Raw genomic sequence first — 17,545 nt, forward strand, 5'->3', positions numbered from 1 at the left:
AACAGCGTGTTCTAGTTCCCGCCAATATCCAGCAACTTGCAATTCCATTGAAGAGGAGTGGGACAACATTCCACATGCCATAATCAACAGCCTGATCAACTCTATGTGAAGAAGAGTTGCATGAGGCAAATGGTGGTCGCACCTGATACTGACTGGTTTTCTGATCCACTCCCCTACCGTTTTTAAGGTATCTGTGACCAACAGATGAATATCTGTATTCCCAGACATGTGAAATCCATAGATGAGGGCCTAATGAATGTATTTCAATTGACTGATTTCCTTATATGAGCTGTAACTCGGTCAAATCTTTGAAATTTTTGCATGTTGCGTTTATATTTTTGTTCAGTGTATGATTTCTTTCTTTCACCATATCTTGAGAAAATGCAAATGTGTTATCTTCGACACTGTTATGCTAGCAGACAGTGTTTCAACCACATCAAATATGCTTCCAAAACGAACTGAAGTCTTCTCAGAAACGTGTTTCATCAGCTTTTAATTTCCTTAAACCCGGTCAAACTGATGCCATTTGGAGACTTTGCACAGGACCAACCATTCCCCATTTTTTGAGTTATTGCATTCTCCCCGTGTTCCTAAACGAAACCAGTCCACTTCGGCTACAAGTCGAAAATAGTGCTCTGTCTTCTTGAAACGACCGGAGATGCAATTGGCGCGCATGCCAGGCCGGGTTGAGAAATTCGGATGCGCGCCGGAGGCTCTTAGGGGCCGAGCAACCATATTTCAAACCCCGGCCGCGGCATACAAAGCGCCACACGACATGCAAGCCGATCTATGCAACAATAGTTAATTAGTTGAGGTCCAACAAATAGGCTTCTTAAATTGTACATACAACGTATAGACTAATTTTAGGCTTCTTAAATTGTACATACAACGTATAGACTAATTTATATCCAAAGTTAGCATCATCTGTATCAGTTCATTCTATCCAGAACTTGAATCCGAGATGAGGAACCATATTATAAACGGTGTTAATCCATTTGTTGTTCGGGCCTGTCTCAAACATTCCTGGGGAGAATTTAGCTTGAGTACCCAGTGTCACTTCCGACACTGCTTCGAGTGCTTTAGATTCTACTCAAGGGCAATAGTACCTATCTCCCATCCATGTCTGACTTGTCTGCAGGTTCCACAGGGTTGACTCTGCCTGAGGAGTCGCTGTGTCACCAAAATCAAACACACGGGTATTTGTGGGTCTCCGGGTCCCTTCTTTAGTCGGGGAAACAGCGCTTGGTTACAATAGTACTTTAACGGTGTTAACTAGATTAATGCATTCATCCTATCGATGTAAAACATTAGTCTGGCGATCACTACTGTATTTAGTCTTCTCGGGCAACAAGTTATGACAGAAGAGACGCTGCATGTATAACTATAATTGACAAACAAATGGCCACACCAAATGTTGGAAATTATAATATGGCCTACCAAATGTCGGAAATTAAAAACATACATTTGTGTCAATTAGGGGTGAAACTAGCCAGTGGGCTTTACCGTCCAGAACAGAGTATCAGCAAAATAAATTATTATAGTGGCTCGAACTGCGCAGGTAGCCTACTTTTTTAAGTGATTTGTTTGAGAATCCAACGAAAACATAATCACACAACACCCATGATATGCAAAACTGAGCCCTAGCAGGCCGTGAAAAACGGGCTAAAATGTTTTTACATGCCACAGTATCCGGTCTAATGCCGCGTTTAAATACTAGTCGGAACTAGGATACTCCGAAATGTTCGCTAACTGGTTGTATTTTTACAAGTGCCGATGTCAACAAGTTAGCAAGTCATACATTTCGGAGTTTTCTAGTGGCAACTAGTACGGGAACGCGGAATAAGATTAGCATATCCAAGTAGACCGTACGAGGAAGTCTCTGACGTGTTCCCCCTACGGTTTACGGTCTTCACGTTTGTGTACATTCACGTCACTCATTTCAACACGAAGCTAAATGCTAGGCTAACTGTGCTAGGTAGAAGAAAGGGAATGGTGATTTGGCGTAGGTAGAACATTCGTGCCCACTGAGCTTGTATCTTAAACCGTGGGTAGTCCTGGCCCGACCGTACGAGGAAGTTTCCGTTCTCTCGTATCTGTCTGTGATGTACGAATGGGTAGTTGACGGACTATCGTCGCTCTTCGAGCCTATAACCGGGCAAAAACATTCCGGTTGGCCTGGTTTGAACGTTGGCGGGGAAATAGCCTCACAACGGCAGGATAGCAACGCCAGGCCAACCAAAAGGAACTACCAGAGGTCGGTGACTGTCTTGGCTCTAGCACACTATTTGGTGCTGGCACGTTTACTGTCTTTGGTGCTAATGTGCTCTGTGTAGCTGTTTATGTAACGCGTTAGTAAGCTAGCTGGCAAACGCTAGCCAGTCAACTAGTTAACAGCTAACTTGTCACCCGTAACCGAGTTAACTAGCTAGCTAATTATTAGCAACAATTGTCATTCATTCCAGTTGGTGTTAGCTGCTTGCGTCAAAAATAACAAGGCGAGCTAACTTTTTCCTCGCGCCACTTACCAGACATTAGCTAACTAACGTTATTTCCTAACGTACCAAATAGCAAGGTACTGTAAAAATGAATAAATGTAACATGTAACGAACTGTAGCTAACAAATGTAACTTTACTACCTGGCTAGTTAGTTAGGTAGTTAATGTTCATTGTTGTTGACTAAACATGTTTACATTCTGTTACAGCGTTCATGTTTCAGAAAATATTAGCCAGAGTGAACCAGTGGCGATCAAGAGAAGGAGAAAAGGTATGGTAACTTACTACCAATAACTTTTAGCCACTGTTTTTATAATTAATTGTCGTTGTAACTAACGTTAGCTAGCTAGTCAGCTTTGAACTGACTACATGTGTATTGTACTCTCTCATATTGTCATAGACATAATTAGTTTTGTGAAGAAGACTGTAGCAGGGGTGGCTGGGCTGCTGAGACTGAGGAACCCACTGTCTTCTGCCAGCGAGGAACACAGAAGGTACACAGCAAGCCAGGTATGAATGTGTACAAGTGATACATTCTAGTACCGTACGCAACACACTCATAAACCACTGCTCTGACTGAAAGACACATACTGCACAATATTCACATCTGACTATGTCCTAAATCACTCCTATTATGTAGGGCCCTGTGGGCCTGATGGGAATAGATGAACTCCACACCTCATGGATGAGCAGCTCTGATTGGAAAATGGGTGAGTAACGAGGGCTCTGATTTGTTTGATCGATAAGGAAGGAGGACAGCTGTGTTGTACATTACAACATCATGGTATATAATATGTGTAACAGCAGAGGGGACAGGTCAAGTGGTTGCTCCAACTTGTTTATCCCTCTTTCCGTGTCTCCAGAGAAACCAACGGTAGGAGGACAGAGGGAGAAGGGGGGGCTGGGCCTCCTCCAGGGAGCCTCTACCCCTCTCCAGGGAGCCTCTACCCCTCTTAGGAAACACATGTAGGCCTCTTCTTCTGTCTACTGCATACTTTCAGTTCTGGGGCTTTAATTAATACAAAGGTTCTACATATGTGGGATGTTCCTCCTGTAAGCGTTGTGTTCTCTGTCTTGTTTTCAGTGGCTTAGTGCTGGGTCCAGGGAACCCAGACAAAGGGAGAGATGGAGACAAGCCCCAAAGATGCTCCCTCCAGCTCCTTCCCAGTCGGCCTACCCAGGGGGTGAGGGTTGGGACAGGACCCCCCAGCTCAGACCTGCCCACCCCTAACCGCTCCCACAGACAGTGCTTGGCAGTGGAGGAGGTGAGTTAAAAATGAGTTTGAAATGAAAATCAACCCTGTGATTGATCCTGGTTTTTATTAAATGCCACGCCAGGTATGTCAGTAGTAGTCAGCTGTTCTGTTTCCAGGCTCTGAAGGAGAGTGATAAGGAGCACTACAGACGGCTACTGGAGATGGTGTCCGATAAATACAGCAAGAACCAACCGCTGCCCTTCACACGCACCAAACCCCAGGGGTGAGTGGTGATGGAGAGTGTGAGATTATAGTTTTCATTCCAGTGGTTCCGTTAGCTAGCTTTTACAAACCTCTGTTTTCTTCGCTTCCTCACAGGGAAACATTTACACAGGATGGACATAGAATGGCCATTTTGGGAAGAACCTATGAGTCTGTGACCCCAAAGACAGGACCCCTCAGAGGTAGACTATCACAGCCTCTCTCACCCCCCTTCTCATTTATTGGAAGCTGTTGTCCTAGGCTAATGTATTCTCCTACCTGCAGCCAACCCCAGTGTGTATATGTGGAGAGATGCATCCTCAGCCAAACAAACCAGAGACATGAGAGGAGAGTTGTATCTCAGTAAGCCTCTCAGCGCAGCTGTGGACACACAACCTGCCAGCAATGCAACGGTAGGACACACACTTATGAACTGTAGTAAGGGTGCTAGGAAGAGTCATAAGGCTGCTATGAAGCATCATAAGGTTGTTATAAAGTCTCTCTCCCGCCAGCAGAAGCAGCCTGAGCTGGATCTCTCTGCAGAGGTAGCAGCAAGACTCAACCTGGTGGACAGAGAGACGCCTACACACACTGACACACTCAACAGCACTGAGGAGCTCCCCAGGTTCAGCAAGGTGAGTGTTCCTTTTCCCTGTAACGGTATGTCTGTGTAGTGTGTTGACATATGAGTGTAGGTATTCTATGGGTCTGTTTTCATTCTGTTTATTTCAAACTGTGTGTGTGTGTGTGTGTGTGTGTGTAGGAGATGGCTGTGGAGGTGAGTCGTGCCCTGTCCCAGAGGGATCCTAACCTGGTCCTGAGCTCAGCCTTCAAGCTATGCATCACACAGAGAGACCTGGCTTCTCTACAGGAAGGGAGCTGGCTCAATGATGAGGTGTGGATGGTTGTTGGCTGTTAAGTTTGAGGTTGTTGGTGTGTGCGTTAGTGAGGGTATGTGTGTGTGTGTGCCTGCATGAGAGAGAGAGAGAGAGAGAGAGAAAGAGAAGGATAGATGTACGCGTGTGTGTGTGTCTAACAAAAAAACTCTCCCTCTGTGTCTCAGGTGATTAACTTCTACCTGTCCCTAGTGATGACTCGTAGCAGTAGTGCAGGGCAAGGGCTGAAGGTCTACTCCTTCAGTACTTTCTTCTTCCCCAAACTACATGGAGGGGGGCACACCGCCGTGAAGCGATGGACCAAAGCTGTGGACCTCTTCCAGTATGACATCATCCTGGTTCCGCTGCACCTGGGAATCCACTGGTCACTGGCTGTAAATCTCCCCAGATTGACGGGGCTTCATTCACTTTAGAATAGTGGTCACCAACCTGTCGATCACGGCCGACTGGTCGATCTCCAAGGCATTCCTAGTCGATCACCAAACATTTCTGCACTTGATTCGGCAGCCCTAGTGCTGGGAAGGCTGTGTTCACATTTTGAACCATTTTATGTGTTTGAAGGTAGATCTCCGCCTACCCGGCAGGCCCATAGAGCAAATCAAGTGCACCTATAGGCAATGTTCCCTCTAAGCTGCGCACTGAAATATCAGCCTGCGCAGAGAAGCACGAGATTGAACTTCACTCAACTTTCTAGAGTTTACACTATCAACGTTTCCCTTTACTGTGCAATACTAGCCACTTTCAATGCAACACACCGAAACACAATGAACTATGCAAGACTTATTACTATGCAAAACTAACTATGCAAGTGATTTTGTTGTAGGCAGAATGCGGCATAGTAGGATTCTATTGCGTTGACACGCATGACTCAGCCCATACTCTTCACAGACTGGTGCGGCATAACCAATCAGCAATGCAGCAGGCCTATTTGCAAATAGACCATTGCCATACATGGATCTGTGCCATTTACTTTGAACTGGACTGTGTTTACAGCATGAGAGGTCGTGAGTAGATCCGCTTGTTTTGAAACAAACGTTTGAAATGTCTGAAGAACATTGGCAGAGCAATTCAAGCATAGCCAATATGCAGTGATGGTGTGTTGGGCCTATAGCCTACTATAGCACAACCATCATTGCTACATAATTGTTTTTAATTGGTTAATGTTGCATAGGCTTACGTTTTTTTAAGTCATGTTAAAAATACAAAAATCTGAGCGGTAGATCTTGGCTTGCATTTTGACTCAAAGTGATCGTGATTCAAAAAAGGTTGGTGACCACTGCTTTAGAAAGTCCACTGGTCCTTCTCTGTGGTCTTTGTAGATACCTGTGGACTTTGTTTATTTCCCTTTCCCTCTCTAGGTGATAAACTTCAACTCCAGGACCGTGAGGTCCTATGACTCTATGGGACAGAGACATGACGACATCTGCAGCCTCTTACTGTGAGTCCTCAGTCCCCTTCCAGTAATCATTTGGTTTGACAAAAGTACCTGTAATCTGATGACCATCTTTTTTGTCATTTCATTCTGTAATCCTGTTACATGTATTTGGTTCGTCCAACCCTGTTCAGGCTGTACCTGAGAGAGGAGCACAAGGCCAGGAAGGACCAGGATCTGGATGAGTGCAAGTGGACAGTGGACAGCTTGAGGGCCAGCGTAAATTACCCTAGACAGAAATACATATCTAATCATCTTTGTTGTTCTTATTTTGTCTTGAATGTATACAGAGTGCATCTAGGGCTGTCAGAAATAGCATCTGTTCTCTAGTGATTTGCTTTTCACCAGGATCCCTCACGTGTGTGTGTGTGTGTGTGTGTGTAGGAGATCCCTCAGCAGAAGAATGGCAGTGACTGTGGAGTGTTTGCCTGTAAATATGCTGACTACATCGCCCAGGGGTGGCCTCTCACCTTCCGACAGGTACATAGGCCGTCGCAGGCTATCATACTCACTCAGTGTACACTCGTACAATCTCTTTTTCACTCACACACTGTTTCTCACTCTCCTCAGTGTCACATGCCCCTGTTCAGGAAACTGATGATCTGGGAGATTCTCAACCAGAGGCTTCTGTAGGACTACACAACTACATAAAAATAAATTACAGCTGCAAAACAACCATTACAACAGAAATGATAACAAACAACGACAACAGACATGACTACTACACAGCCTCCAAACTACAACAGGAAGGACAACTACAGCGAACAGCTAAGCACAAAAGCAATAATAAAAAATATAAAATAATAATACATTTAAAAAAGGACTTGAAGGACCAAAGCTATGGACCACAGAATGACCTCTTACCCTCTATCAGTGGGTAGAAGTGCAGTCCTTGTAGTGAAGATAGGGTGGGTGTTCTCCGAAGCATAGAGGATACAAAGGAATGGTTTGGAATTGATAGTGTGTTCAGATACAGCCTGAAGTGCCTTGGACTCCAGAGAGCGTCTGTCATACTTATAGAAAACACTAAATGGGGAATCAGTTAGACACTTGAAAATCCCTGCTGTCGTAGATGCAAACTTAAATTTAAAACAAGCTTTCTGTGTGAAACCAGAGTGTTTGTTAATGTTGTGTGTGTGTATATTTATATATAATGTCTATATTAGGTACTTTTATTTTTATGACTAGTAGAAAGTGGAGTGACAACTGAGGCATATGTTATGAGTGTTGTTGAATGTGTTAATTTATGGTTGAATCGTCATTGAGGAGGAGAAGGCTGCATGTGTGTGTACTATATTTATGTAAATAGATATTTTTTGACTGAAACGTTTGTGTGCGTAGCTGCTTTCATTTTGGCTGGACTGGAAGAGAGACCGGTGTGTGAGGTGTGCCATCTCAAGCAGAGCAGGACACCATCTTAATCCCTCACCACCACTAACAGATATGGACAAATAATTTCAATCCTAAATGTGTAACAATAGTTTATTTATTTGATGCGGAAGGCTTTTCTTTTATGGCATGTATATAATTTAATCCAGCAGTAACAGCATCTGTGTAGACGTTTTTGCCATGAACTTTATAACAGTTCTATTGGATTGTATGAGTTTTCGTTAAAGGCATGTAGAGAAGAATTTCTAATGAGTCTGTACTGCTTTAGCTTGGGTCTGCCTCCGAAATTGCTCCCTATGACTCAAAGTGGTGCACTATATAGGGTTCCATTTCCAATAGGCCCTTGGCCATAAAGCTATATGTGCTTTAGCTTACACCCCTGTAGTGTTCAGTGTGATGGTAAACCTGTAGCTAACATGTATGGGACGGCAAAAGAAGCTGAGTTGGCTAAAGCGCGTACAGATCTAGGACCAGGCTAGTACCACTTATGCATGGGTCATTACACTGCGTATTACGTTGCGTGTATTTCTGCTGCTGTTATTCATGTGTGTGCATAGAGCCGTGCTGACAACCTCAGTCATATTTTTGTATATAATAAAGGTCAGAAGGAAAGAAATGGATCAGCTTGTGTTATTGACTAATCACTGTCAAATGTCAATTATGAGTGTGAATGGCATGTAATGTTTTGGGGGGGGGGGGGGTGTATACTTTGTTTATGGAAGATGTACACAAGAGCTATGTTTCATTATACTCCAAACCTACAGGTGGCAGTATTGTGACTGGGCGTCTAGTCGACCATTTTTCTTTTGTAGGAAGGAGAAGCCCCGCGCATGCGTGACTGCACAAAAAAGGACCATCGAAACACACCGACTTCTACGCTATATTACTTTCAAGAGTTATCCTACCTAAAGTAGTTTGAAATGTAATGTCTTTGCCTTAATCTATGTTTGATATACCTTTATAAAAGGCCGTATTTGTGTGATCGCTAGTGCAAATTCGTTGTTCTTCTGTGGTACTGTAGTTTGTTTGCAATATTTCGCATGTAGCTGGCGGGAAGTGAAAATGTTATCATATATCTCCCTTTACGATATTTTCATCAATTAGCCAATGGAAGGTGTTTTTTAACCAGGGCGTTCCGCACTTAATGTTTTTGAAAATCACGGTCGATTAATGTGAGAAAAGTACTTACACCGGGGCTTTTTCTGGATGGTAGCGTCCCACTGGAAGGATCCGCTGTGAGTCTGCTTTGTTTCTCAAACCATACATACATTTTATCTGCTCCCCCCACAGGAGAATTGTATGTTTAACAATTGCAATGTGAGTTTTATTAATAGGTTATCAGTCTTCGATTAACAACCATCAGCTCCTTTTTTGTCCCCTTTGAAGCGCTCTGACATTACCACCACAATGTCTCAGTCAGAGACGTGTTGCATTTGTGGGGTGAGGTTTGTGAGGGGGCCCAAGGGTTACAACAGGAGGAAAGTCACCACGCTGACAAGCCCCAAGACCTTCCAGCTAGTCTTTGACATCACTCCTGATGACTCATCCTTCCTCTGCTGGGTCTGTCTTGGTGTGCTCAGAAGGAAAACCAAGCAGGATGGGAAGCTTTGGACTTGGTCAGATTTGCCAACAAAAGTTGGCAGACCTCGAAAGCCCAGTGCCAAAATACCAAGTTCATCCACAACTTTATCCAATCAAACTCCAATTAGAACCAACCCATCTTCTTTATCCATAGAGGAGTGCATTGCTTCTAAAAAAAACAAACGGAGGCCAGTTCGTCAGTGGGACGGGGAGAAATGGACCACCATGACTTCTCGTTCCCCAGAATCCCATTCAACGACCATCAGACGACCTCCAACGCCGATAGCCCCAACCACGCACTCTTTAACACCATCAAAGCAAGTAAATTCCTCAACATTATCAAATCACACTTCAAATCAGATCAGTTCCCTGTTCTCCTTTGGAGAGCGGACAACAAAAAGACATCCGAAGGCACCCCAATCTACAACACACTCCACACTCCTGTCTCCGTTCCCCGTTGACGAAGGTATAAGGCCCAAGAAGAAGAAGCTCCCTTTCTCCAAGACTAAGCAGAGCTATGGGTTTGGACCTCATGCCAAGGCCCTGTATTACATGCACAGCCACCAGCACCTGAAGGCCTTCAGGTCCTTGATGAAGACCAAAGCTAGAGAAGCCATGACCCTTTTCCTCGCCGAGGTCATCGCCCAGGAGGTAATTGTTTTAACATAATTCATTTAAAGAGTATTTGTTTATAGGCTACCTGCAGTTTATGGCTCATCAGGTGTGAGTGTGTCATTGTTGACGATAGATGTGTTTGGCAAAGAAATGTACGTGTCCATCTGTCTGATTTACCAGAGTAAGGTATTGATGAACGACCAACGTGGGCCATTGCGTCAGCCGCTGACTGAGGCGAGTGTGAGTGGGTTTTCCTGGGACGCGGTTCTAGCGTGGGGGGAAGAAAAGGCCCCTATGACCCTGGCATGTCTTAGGGCCATGTTCCCCAAACCCAACACCATCAGGACACGGGTTATGATGGGAGCAAGGAAAACGAAACGGTGAGAGAAGAAGAGAGAATCAATTAATAATCATTGATTGTAGGCACTTTTCCAGATAATCAAAGCATTTCTATTGTATGGGGGTCACAACAGTTAGCTGGCTTTTCTTAAAATGTTTACATTTAAAATTCTGTTTTATACTTGAACTCAACCCTGGAAAATGAAATAAATGGTTCCACAGGGCTGAATTATGTGACTGCTGTTCATTATTAATGACTTGCTCTCTGTGTGCATGAAGCATAATTTGGTTATAACATGTTTTCCGTTGATATCTTTTGAAGCCCGAGGACAGAAGAGGACGCAGGTGATGTAGTCAGCCAGAGGGCGGGGCTTATCTTGGCCATCGTCCTCTACACCTCCATGCAGAAGTGTAACTTCATCCAGGCCTCTCTGGGGGTCGAGTTCTGGAAACAGGGCTGTCCTCTCAGCGTGTTCAAAGCCCTCAGTGCCCTGGGGGTGTGTCCCAGTGCTGCCTCCACCAGGAGACACGCAGAGAGGCTGACAACCGGCTTTGATCCACCTCAGCAGGACCGGACAGAGGGGGTGGAGGAGGAGCCTGGGGTAAGTTTTACTCCCTCAGGAGAAAAAGTGATCTGTTTGTTTACTTTTGTATGTCTCTTTGTGTCTGTGTATTAAATGAGCTTTGAAAATTTCCCCTTGATTTGTTCTGGTGTGGTTCTAATTCATTTGTGGTCCCTGCAGGACTCCTTTTATAGATCTGAGGATGAGAGTCTGACTCTGAGTTGTTCTGAAGAGTATCCCAGTTCCTCCCCAACCCAGTCTCTGAACTGGTTCTCGGACCAATCCCACTCCAGAGACGAGTAAGAACCATTTCCTGGAGGGAGTATTTTCTAGTAGTGTAGTTGCGCAAAATTAGCAGTCCGTAGCTACGCTTTTGGTAACCACAAAGTCTGTCCATAAAACTACCTCGCACAGAAAGGTGGGATTAACTGGAGGTAATTTTGAGATTCTCATCTATTTATCTATGTGCGCTCAGGTCCTGGTCCGATCAGAGTTCCAGACCTGACTCCAGACCTGACTCCAGGTGAGAGTTGTGTTTTTGATGTGTTTTTGTTTGATGATGATCCCTCTCTCCTTGTGCCCCCTGACCTTTGCCCTGTCGTGTCCACTGCAGGAGCGACGACCACCAAGGCCCTACTCAGAGGCCTGACTCCCGGGAGTACCAGAATCTGATCAAAGAACATGGTTACCACAAAGTCCAGAAGTAAGTTATGGAGAAGTGATCCTCTACAGAGCTGTAGTAATCAAACTGAATTTTGGTTGAGGACCTGTGTATATAGGTTGTCACGTTAACCATTTGCTCTTATCTCAAGGATATAACCTACTAGTGTCTTCCTGTCCCTCTCATGCCTTTACAGACCTACATTGAGTCGATGGGCGAAGAACAGTGAGGACAAAAGGGAGACAAAGGAAAAACCTGTTCAAAACCCCAAGAGAAGGAAGATGACGAAAAAGAAACCTGCTCAATCGCCTCCAGTAGTAAACGCAACTGGCGCGCACCGTTCAGACATGGAGACTTCTCAAGTAAGTAAGGTAAACATGGAACCCGTTCAAACGTCTCAAGTAGACAACACACACGTGGAACCCGTTCAACTCAACGATACAAACAAGAAACCTGCTCATATAAGTGAGACAAATGTACAACTTGCTCAAATGTCTGTAATGAGCGAGACAAACATGGAACAAATTAAAATGCCCAAAAGAGGCAGGCCAAGGAAGGAACTTGCTCAAATGTCTGTAATGAGCGAGACAAACATGGAACAAATTATAATGCCCAAAAGAGGCAGGCCAAGGAAGGAACTTGTTCAAGTAAGTGAAACAAACATAGAACACACTCAAACTCCACAAATAACCGACACACACTTGGAACCTGTTCACAAGCTCAGAAGTCCAAGGAAGAAACCTGTCCAAACGCCCCAGGTAACTGACACACAAAACAAACCCATTCAAGTAACCAATACAGACATTAAACTTGCTGAGACAAACAAAGAATCTGTTGTACAGGCCAAGAATGGGAGGCCAAAGAAGGGATTCGTTCAAATTCCACAATTAACCGACACTTGCATGGAACCCATTCCGGTAAGCGAGGTAAACGCGGACACCACTTTAATGCCCAGTAGCATGAGATCAAGGAAGAGACCCAGACGAGTTCCCCAAGTATCCGGCACAAACCAGGAACAAACTCAAATGCCCAAAATAACCAAAACCAACAAGGAATCCTTCAAAATGCTTCAGAAAATGGACACACACATGGCACCTGCTGTAACATCTAAAAGAGGGAGGACAAGGAAGGGACCAATTGAAATGTCCCAAGAAACCGACTTACACACAGAAGCCGGTCTAATGCCTCAAGCTGGTGAAATGAATCAGCAACGTATCGAAGGACGGGAAATAAATAAAGAACCCGCTGAACCCCAAAAACTCACTGGAAAGCCTAAAGTAAATCAGACAAAGAAAGTACCTGCAAAGACACCTGAAGAACTAGATCAAATTAAATTTATTACAAAGCGCAAAAGAGGCAGGCCAAGGAAAGAACTTGCTCAAGTAATCAACACAAGCAAGGAAACCCCTTCAATGCATAAAATAAGCAAAACAGGCAAAGAACCTGCTCTTACCCGGGAAATAAAAATTATTGTCAATAGGATGGAAAGCTGTAGTGCTGCTGAAATGCCCCAAATACGTGAGATGAACAATGAACCTGTTCAAGTAAGTGTGGAAAACTTTGAACCTGTTCAAAGACTGAGTGGGAGGTCAATGGAGGGACTCGTTCAAATGCCCCAATTAAGCTGCACGGACATGGAACCTGGTAAGTTAGGCAGGACCATCATTGAAACTACTTCAACGGCAGAAAGTACTGACAAAGAATCCGTTCAAAGGCCTCAAGCAAACGAAACAAATGCAGAACTTGCTCAAACGTCTCAGATAATGGAAACGATAAAGGAACACATTCAAGTAACCAACACAGACAAGGAAACCGCTTCCGTGCCCAGAAGAAGCTGCACAGACACGGAACTTGCTAAAAGGTACAAAATGAGTGACTTTCAGACCCGGGTAATAAGAATAGTTGACACTAGGATGAGGGCAAACAAAGAATCTGTTTCAATGCCTCAAGTACACGACACAAACCAGGACCCTGAACCTGCTGCAACACCTGAAATAAGCGACACAAACGATCAATCCACGCGAGTGATCAGAATAGTTGTTAACAGGAGGATACCGGCAGACATATGTAGTCACACCCGGAAAAGCCTGGAGTGTCTGGCTGAGGTAGCGGCCAAATGTGCTCCATTAGATGTTCAATCTGCCGAAGAGGATGGATAGATAGGTAGACGCATGTTACTTATCATTATAACAAACTTCACAACATGACGTCTCAGAAAGAAAAAAAATTCTGAAAGGGTATAACCCTAACCTGAGGGGTGGGGAATAGTCTGCAATCAAATGTCTTCTGTTTTCGTTTTACTGTAATTGTACATACCAGGCCTTTGTCTTAGCAATTGTCTTCTCCACCTTGTTCATTTGATATGTACATAATCCCAGCAACAGTGTTTTTGTCATTGTGTCCACTGTGGATTTAGTGTATTTGTTAATCTTATCCCATTTTGTATTTAGTTGTTCTGGTTGTACTTCTGTGTTTGTTGACAATGTAATAAAATGTTGTGTTTTGTACTAAGGGAATTACTGCAGTCTTAGTATCCATGCTAATTTCAGGGTATTTGTTTTCGTTACACTTACAAATGTTATTTGACTAAAAGCAAAGACTAAACCAAAACAGATTTGCCCACTAATCTTTAAATTGGTAGGAAACAACCACAGTGTTTATCTTGACTCAAGGCTTTTCCTTTCATACTGTTTTTGATGTATACATTCTTGCAATAATATCCTGTGATAATTTTGTGTATATTACTGTTGTCTCATGTAAAAACGAAGCTCACAGAATAAACAGTACAATTGTATACATGGATACCAATGCTTCATAATAAAACATATTTGAAACTAGAAAAACAACCACAGTGAGATTCAAGCCTCAGGCATCAACAACATTAGAACCAGTGACCTGGTCCCTACCTCTGTAGCTAGTCCACGGCGCCATCAGGGGTAGGGACAACCTTTGTTTTTTCACATATTTGAAGCTGTTCTATCGGTTAGTCTTTTCGAATTTTGTTAGATTAGAAAAGTGAAGTGTATATTGGGTAAGGTTGGAGAACAAAAGTTGAAATCCAGAAGGTAAATGTTGAACTTTTGTTGCACACATCCAGATGATGCTGCGTACCATTTTGGGCAATGACGCTGTACGTGTGATCTAGGCCTAAAAGCCTTTTCTAATATTTGACTCAGACCCTCGATCACACCTACAGCATCATCAATCAATCCAATGTATTTATAAAGCCCTTTTTACATTGGCCAATGTCACAAATTGCTATACAGAAACCCAGCCTAAAACCCCAAACAGCAAGCACCGTGGCTAGGAAAAACTCCCTAGAAAGGCAGGAACCTAGGAAGAAACCTAGAGAGGAACCAGGCTCTGAGGGGTGGCCAGTCCTCTTCTGGCTGTGCCGGGTGGAGAGTATAACAGAACATGGCCAAGATGTTCAAACATTTATAGATGACCAGTAGGGTCAAATAATAATAATTACAGTGGTTGTCGAGGGTGCAACTGGTCAGCACCTCGGGAGTAAATGTCAGTTGGCTTTTCATAGCCGATAATTCAGCGTTTGAGACAGCAGGTGCGGTAGAGAGAGAGAGTCGAAAACAGCAGGTCCGGGACAAGGTAGAACATCCGGTAAACAGGTCAGGGTTCCATAGCCGCAGGCAGAACAGTTGAAACTGGAGCAGCAGCACGACCAGGTGGACTGGGGACAGCAAAGAGTCATCTGGCCAGGTAGTCCTGAGGCATGGTCCTAGGGCTCAGATCCTCAGAGAGAAGAGAGCGAATTAGAGGGACCATACTTAAATTCACACAGGACAAGACAGGAGAAATACTCCAGATATAACAGACTGACCCTAGCTCCCTGACACATTAGCTATTGCAGCATAAATACTGGAGGCTGAGACAGGAGGGGTCGGGAGACACTGTGGCCCCGTCCGACGATACCCCCGGACAGGACCAACCAGGCAGGATATAACCCCACCCACTTTGCCAAGGCACAGCCCCCACACCACTGAAGGGATATCAACAGACCACCAACTTACTATTCTGAGACAAGGCCGAGTATAGCTCACGAAGATCTCCCCCATGGCACGAACCCGGGGGTGGCGCCAACCCAGACAGGAAGATCACATCAGTGACTCAACCCGTTCAAGTGACGCACCCCTCGTAGGGACGGCATGGAAGAGCACCAGTAAGCCAGTGACTCAGCCCCCATAATAGGGTTAGAGGCAGAGAATTCCAGTGGAGAGAGGGGAACCGGCCAGGCAGAGACTCTCACATGGATAGGCAGACCATTCCATAAAAATTGAGCTCTATAGGAGAAAGCCCTGCCTCCAGCTGTTTGTTTAGAAATTCTAGGGACAATAAGGAGGCCTGCGTCTTGTGACCGTAGCGTACGTGTAGGTATGTACAGCAGGACCGAATCGGGAAAGATAGGTAGGAGCAAGCCCATGTAATGCTTTGTAGGTTAGCAGTAAAACCTTGAAATCTCTTGTTCAGATATTGGTAAGTGGATTGGAGGCAGGGCATGAAAGGGATAACGAATCCAGTTGTTTGTGTCATCCGTTTCGGGAAAGTACCTGTGTAATTGCGCACCCAACTCACTCGTGCTTCACTATATCACATTTGACATTGTCCGTAAGCTTGAGTTCATTTGCACACAAAAAATCATACAATGATGGAAAGACCTGTGTGTTGTCCATGTTAATGCAGACAGAAAGAGCTCCAACTTCTTAATCATAGCCTGAATTTTGTCCCGCACATTGAATATAGTTGCGGAGAGTCCCTGTAATTCAGATCATTCAGGCGAGAAAAAACATCACCCAGATAGGCCAGTCGTGTGAGAAACTCGTCATCACGCAAGGGGCCAGACAAGTGAAAACTTTAAGCTCGTCTCTCAATTTAAAAAAAAAACTGTCAATACTTCTCCCCTTGATAACCAGCGCACTTCTGTATGATGTAAAAGCGTTACATGGTCGCTGCCCATATCATTGCATAGTGCAGAAAATACACGAGTTCAGGGGCCTTGCTTTAACAAAGTTAACCATTTTCACTGTAGTGTCCAAAACGTCTTTCAAGCTGTCAGGCATTCCCTTGGCAGCAAGAGCCTCTCCGTGGTTGCTGCAGTGTACCCAAAGTGGCGTCGGGAGCAACTGCTTGCACGTGCGCTACCACTCCACTATGTCTCCCTGTCATGGCTTTTGCGCCATCAGTACAGATACCAACATGAGCAGCAGCTACATTTGGCTACATACGGACTGTTAGTGGAATTCACGTTGAGAGAGTAACGGTTAATGTGATTGGATGTTCATTATTTCACTAGGCTACCTGTATTTGACATTGTATTGTTATTTCGCTGAACACTAGATGGTTTAATTTTATTTTTGGCAGTGAAACGAGGCTACTCAGGCGAGAGAGAAACAACTCACCCAAATGTATAGCCCCGTTGGAAAATATTTAATGGACTGTTTGAAAATGTGAATCACATTTTTATTTGGCGTAACCCTCGACAGCATTGGGAGTAAGCGTACCCCAGTTGAGAATACCTCATCTAGGTTAAATTGAGTTCCTCAGCTAGGTAGTTAGGTGGAGGGAGTCTGGAAGGGCATCTAGGAATCTTTGGGTTGTCCGAGAATTTATAGCACGGCTTTTGATGATCCTTGGTTGGGGTCTGAGCAGATTATTTGTTGCCATTGCAAACGTAATAAAAGGTTGGTCCGATAGTCCAGGATTATGAGGAAAAACATTAAGATCCACAATATTTATTCCACGGGACAAAACTAGGTCCAGAGTATGACTGTGGCAGTGAGTAGGTCCGGAGACGTTGGACAAAACCCACTGAGTTGATGATGGCTCTGAAAGCCTTTTGGAGTGGGTCTGTGGACTTTTCCATGTGAATATTAAAGTCACCAAAAATTAGGAATTCAGGGAACTCAGTGAGGAACGCGGTATACGGCCCAGGATGCCTGTAAACAGTAGCTATAAAAAGTGATCGAGTAGTCTGCATAGATTTCATGACAAGAAGCTCAAAAGATGAAAATGCAGTCTTTTTTTGTTTTTGTAAATTGAAATTTGAAATTTGGTATCGTAAATGTCAGCAACACCTCCACCTTTGCGGGATGCGCAGGGGA

At 44.3% G+C, this 17,545-nt stretch overlaps 2 protein-coding genes across 5 annotated transcripts; both read left to right on the forward strand.

The window, feature by feature from the left end:
- The first annotated feature begins 1,878 nt into the window (after positions 1–1,878).
- On the forward strand, positions 1,879–8,287 carry LOC120033533 (sentrin-specific protease 2-like). Of its 4 annotated transcripts, none has more exons than XM_038979918.1 (16): positions 1,879–2,254; positions 2,703–2,764; positions 2,894–3,003; positions 3,134–3,203; positions 3,357–3,459; positions 3,578–3,758; positions 3,866–3,972; positions 4,068–4,153; positions 4,236–4,363; positions 4,463–4,585; positions 4,714–4,728; positions 5,014–5,220; positions 6,205–6,284; positions 6,413–6,497; positions 6,663–6,758; positions 6,849–8,287. In XM_038979918.1, the coding sequence occupies exons 1-16, from the start codon at positions 2,103–2,105 to the stop codon at positions 6,909–6,911; spliced, it is 1,668 nt and encodes a 555-aa protein (XP_038835846.1). In that variant the 5' UTR covers positions 1,879–2,102; the 3' UTR covers positions 6,912–8,287. The 4 variants fall into 4 exon arrangements, with proteins under 4 accessions (XP_038835846.1, XP_038835844.1, XP_038835845.1 ...); XM_038979916.1 differs by having other exon boundaries at positions 1,882–2,254; positions 4,714–4,845; XM_038979917.1 differs by having other exon boundaries at positions 1,882–2,254; positions 4,466–4,585; positions 4,714–4,845.
- Positions 8,288–8,527: 240 nt separating this feature from the next.
- Positions 8,528–14,220, forward strand: LOC120033522. Its single transcript, XM_038979900.1, has 8 exons — positions 8,528–8,902; positions 9,054–9,899; positions 10,044–10,243; positions 10,525–10,804; positions 10,946–11,064; positions 11,241–11,288; positions 11,379–11,468; positions 11,623–14,220. Exons 2-8 carry the CDS (start codon positions 9,075–9,077, stop codon positions 13,583–13,585), a joined length of 3,525 nt encoding a protein of 1,174 aa, XP_038835828.1. The 5' UTR covers positions 8,528–8,902; positions 9,054–9,074; the 3' UTR covers positions 13,586–14,220.
- The last annotated feature ends 3,325 nt before the right edge of the window (positions 14,221–17,545 follow it).

Source organism: Salvelinus namaycush, chromosome 40 (assembly GCF_016432855.1).
Source record: "Salvelinus namaycush isolate Seneca chromosome 40, SaNama_1.0, whole genome shotgun sequence".
Classification (NCBI taxonomy): domain Eukaryota; kingdom Metazoa; phylum Chordata; class Actinopteri; order Salmoniformes; family Salmonidae; genus Salvelinus; species Salvelinus namaycush.